The sequence below is a fragment of the Egretta garzetta genome, unplaced genomic scaffold (assembly GCF_000687185.1).
Source record: "Egretta garzetta isolate BGI_Z169 unplaced genomic scaffold, ASM68718v1 scaffold105, whole genome shotgun sequence".
NCBI classification, from domain to species: domain Eukaryota; kingdom Metazoa; phylum Chordata; class Aves; order Pelecaniformes; family Ardeidae; genus Egretta; species Egretta garzetta.
Window position 1 is genome coordinate 1,589,462 of NW_009259598.1, and position 3,948 is coordinate 1,593,409.

A 3,948-nucleotide genomic window follows, 5' to 3' on the forward strand; every position below is an offset into this window, starting at 1 on the left:
CGCCCATCACCCCCCTGCGGCAGGGCCCCTCCCTCAGCAGCTCTTCCACTTTACACAACGTGGGGCCCATCCGCAGGAGAAACTCGGAGAAGTTCTGCACCCCAATATCTTCAGGTGAGTTCCAGGATGGGGCTCAGCACCCTCCATCGCATGGTCCCCAGGTTCCAAAGTTGGGTCCCTTCACCCCTCTACCCCCCGCCATTTCTCTTCCCCCCTCCACACCCTGCATTGCACAGAATCACGAGTTTTACAAAAACGCGGACGTCCGGCCGCCCTTCACGTACGCCTCACTCATCCGGCAGGTGAGTGGCTCCCCGTGCCGCGGGGTTCAGCTCTGCACCCCGAGACCTGCCCGCAGGGCACCTCGGGCAAAGCCGTGCTCTCCCCTACTTTCTCAGTCCTGGGGGAGCCCCCCCACCCACTGAACCCCCATTTCTGCCCTGTGTGCCTCACCACGGGACGGGTGTTGAACCCCACCAGGGCATCACGAGTGATGCTCTTGTCCCCTCTCTGGTTTCCTAGGCCATCCTGGAGACCCCCGACAGGCAGCTAACGTTGAACGAAATCTATAACTGGTTCACGCGGATGTTTGCCTACTTCCGGAGGAACACAGCCACCTGGAAGGTGAGAGCAGCCCTGCCCGGCACCGTGGGGCTCACCCCATCCCACCCGGGGCTCACCCCATCCCACCCAGGGCTACCTGCTGCAGGAGATGCTCCGGCTCATATGGGCACCTGTGGTAAAGGACGAGTTCATTGCACAGCTCCGAGATGGTGCTGGAAATGATTTTGTGGATAAATCCACATTTCCCCCCCTCTCCTCCCCCCAAAAAATGCACCCTTGGTCTCTGGGGACGCATTGTCCATGCAGTAGGATACAGTTTTAGAGACCTGGGGCTTTCTGCGGAGCTGGGGCTGGAGCAGAGCCAGGAGGAGGGCAGAGAAAAGAGCAAGACGCTGGCAATAGCAAATAAGGTTAATGCTGCCCCGGGGGCGGGTGGCACGCTGCGGGCGCGGGAGATGCCGCAGCCGGGCTGAGAGGCGGCGGCTGGGTCTCGGCGGTGGCTGGGGATGTGGGTGCTGGTCCGTGGGGACGGTGGGTGAGGGTGGTGGCGACTGGGGGGGACCAACGGCGAGTGGGAGCACCCGTGGCTCTGCTGCAAGAACCCGAGCGGGTACCTGTGCCCGTTGGCTGCCCCCCACCCAGTGCGTGGTGCTGTACGGGCAGGTACTGGGGAAGGTTTTTGGCACCAAGGAACTGTTTGGAACTGGCTTGGGCTGATGTGCATGAATTTTGGGGCAGTGTCTTGGGGTGGCACCCGGGTGCTGGGGCTGCTCCTGCCTCAGTTATTTAGAAATCACCAAATCTGAGAGAAGTGAGAAAACGCATCTCAGAGGAAAGGGGTGGCTGTGAGAAGGAGCAGTTATTGCCCCGGCAGGGAAGGATTTACTTACTGTTTCCCACTGCACGTATTTACCGACACAGCTTCGTCCTGCTCAGGGTAACAAGCAGCAAAGTGGCAGAGCGAGACTTAATGCTTAAAAAAAAAAAAAAAAAAAAAAAGTGAGTAAGCGAGGTGTAAGCAAGATTTTTAAAAGGGTTAAGGGAGGAATCGGTTATTCTGGAGCCTGAGGCCCCCGTGTGTTGCTGCTGCAGATCAGAGCTGAACCACAACAGGGCTTTGCTTCTCTGCAGCAAACTTTGGGTGAATAACTGGTGTTCCGGCACCGGAGTGCTACGCGTGGCCCTTGGCTTCTGCAAAAGTGAGTAAGCGAGGTGTAAGCAAGATTTTTAAAAGGGTTAAGGGAGGAATCGGTTATTCTGGAGCCTGAGGCCCCCGTGTGTTGCTGCTGCAGATCAGAGCTGAACCACAACAGGGCTTTGCTTCTCTGCAGCAAACTTTGGGTGAATAACTGGTGTTCCGGCACCGGAGTGCTACGCGTGGCCCTTGGCTTCTGCACAGACTGTCCCGAGCGTCCCCGCGTGCCGAGTGGGGACGAGTGTGGTGGGAAGGAGCAGGGCAGGAGCAGTCGGAGGTGCCTGGGCTGGTTTTGGTGCTGGCCGTGGCCCTGCGTCAGTCTGGAGTCCCCCTCACGGCACGCGTGCGGCACTGCAAGCCGGCGCCGCACGGCGCGGGGAGCGTCGCTGGAGCATCGCTGGCTGCTGCCCCTGCCAGGCCCGTGGGGACACCCCCGGGTTTGGGGAGGGGGTGGGAAGTGATGGGGAGCGTTGGGGCAGAGAGCCCCGTGCGGCCGTCGCTGCTCCCGGGACGGTGTCTCGCCCCAGGGCAGAGCAGGGTCCCTCTGGGGCAGCGCTTTCCCCATGCCGTGCCTCAGTTTCCCCATCTGTGAAATGAGATAACGGCAGGTGAAAATGCCATTTTCCTTCCCTTTCACTAGCTAAAAGGAATGAATGTTTGGGGTTTTTTTCCTTGCAGCTTCCCCACACTCCATGTTACCAAGGGCAGATGTCTCAGAGAGGGGCATCCCCCAACCCTTCTGGTTCCCTTTTTGCTGCTCTTTATTTTTTCCTGTTCCACCACCAAAAGGAGTGGCGGGGAATTAAAAAGAGCTGGGGGAGGATGATTCCCTTCACAACTTCTTGCGTCCAAGGCCAGGCTTCTTTTGGAGGAGGGGGATACGCAGGAAAAAACAACGTTATTTCCGCTCTTCAGAAAACCACCGCTTTTGCTGCGGTTTCTCCCTCATCTCCTGCCTCAGCTGCCCCCCGGGATGGGGCAGGGGTGCCAGGAACCAAGGTGGGTCCCCGTCCCCACAGTGGGGCAGAGCCACGGTGCGGCGTGGGGGCCCACGGGGAGATCCCCGGCACGGCACGGGGAGCGGGGCCAGGGGCGTAAAGCAAACACCATTAGGAAAGACAAAGATGAGAAGCAAACAGAGCAGCCGAGCCTGGCACTGAACAAATAGTCTGTCGAAATACAAAAGCCGCGTTAGGATGAGGCAGGGACCCTCCCCGGCACGGGGCAGGAGGATTCCCATGTCGGGGGTCTCGCCTGGCACCTCCTCCGTGTCCTGGGGCCGGCACCCTGCCCAACACCCACGGGGCATCCCAGGCTCCAGTGACACTGAATCGCATCCTGCCTGGTGCCAGGATTTATTTTATCTCCACTTTTGCCTTTGCAAACGTGTACCCACCGGTGCCTGGAAGCGGGGGGGGGTGTCATGGGGGAAGGGGGGAGGCGTGAGCGCTGCCGGGCCGGGGCATCTCCACGTGCAGGAAAGGTTTCGGCTTTGCCACGCTTCTTGCCTTTAATCAGGGCTTTGTTTGGATGAGGAGTCCCCTGTGTGCACGGGAAGGAGGAAGGGGAGCGCAAGGCAGGATCCGGCCCCGGCGAGGGGAGGAAGTCCTGTGTTTGCTTGCCAGGGGACAAGGGTTCAAGGGCAGCGGCCAAACCAGCCTGGCCGGAGACCCCCGGGCTCGGGCAGGGAGTGGGGTATTTGCAGAGATGGTGCAAGGGATGAGCAAGGACTGGGGGTTTGTCCCCCTCCCTCGCTGGCCTGGGAGCTCAGTGGAGTCTGGGGTCCCCCTTGGATTTCCAGTCTGTGTGTGCGGTGCCGAGTGTGGCCGGGATCTCCTCTTGGGGTGATGTCAGCACGGGGTCTGCGGACAAGGGATGCCTCGGCCCCCGGGGCTGGGCAAGTCCCAAAGGGAGTGTATCCCTTTGGCTGGGAGCGGCGATGGCACCGGGCTGGGACCCGGCTCTGTGCCCCACCGAGCATCACCCGAGGAGCTGGGCCGGCTGCCGACCAGCGGGGTCCTGGTGTGACCCAAGGGTTCCCGATTCCCCCCCAAAAAACAATCCCATCACACAGCACCGGCTGTGCCCCAGTCTCATTCCCCAGACACCGGCTCCTGGAAGCCAGGGAGCCGGTTGCAAAGTTCCCCCTTCAGGCTGGCTCTGCCAGACAGCGAGAGGAGCAGGAGCCC

The 3,948-nt window shown here is 60.7% G+C and overlaps 1 protein-coding gene across 1 annotated transcript in view; it reads left to right on the forward strand.

Moving 5' to 3' along the window:
* Nucleotides 1-3,948, forward strand: part of FOXP4 (forkhead box P4) — a 39,210-nt gene that overhangs the window by 33,152 nt on the left and 2,110 nt on the right. The window contains exons 10-12 of the mRNA XM_009638260.1: nucleotides 1-114; nucleotides 226-302; nucleotides 523-624. The exon at nucleotides 1-114 is cut by the window's left edge and continues 2 nt beyond it. Of these exons, the coding sequence (XP_009636555.1) occupies nucleotides 1-114; nucleotides 226-302; nucleotides 523-624 (293 nt within the window). The remainder of the gene's footprint in view (nucleotides 115-225; nucleotides 303-522; nucleotides 625-3,948) is intronic.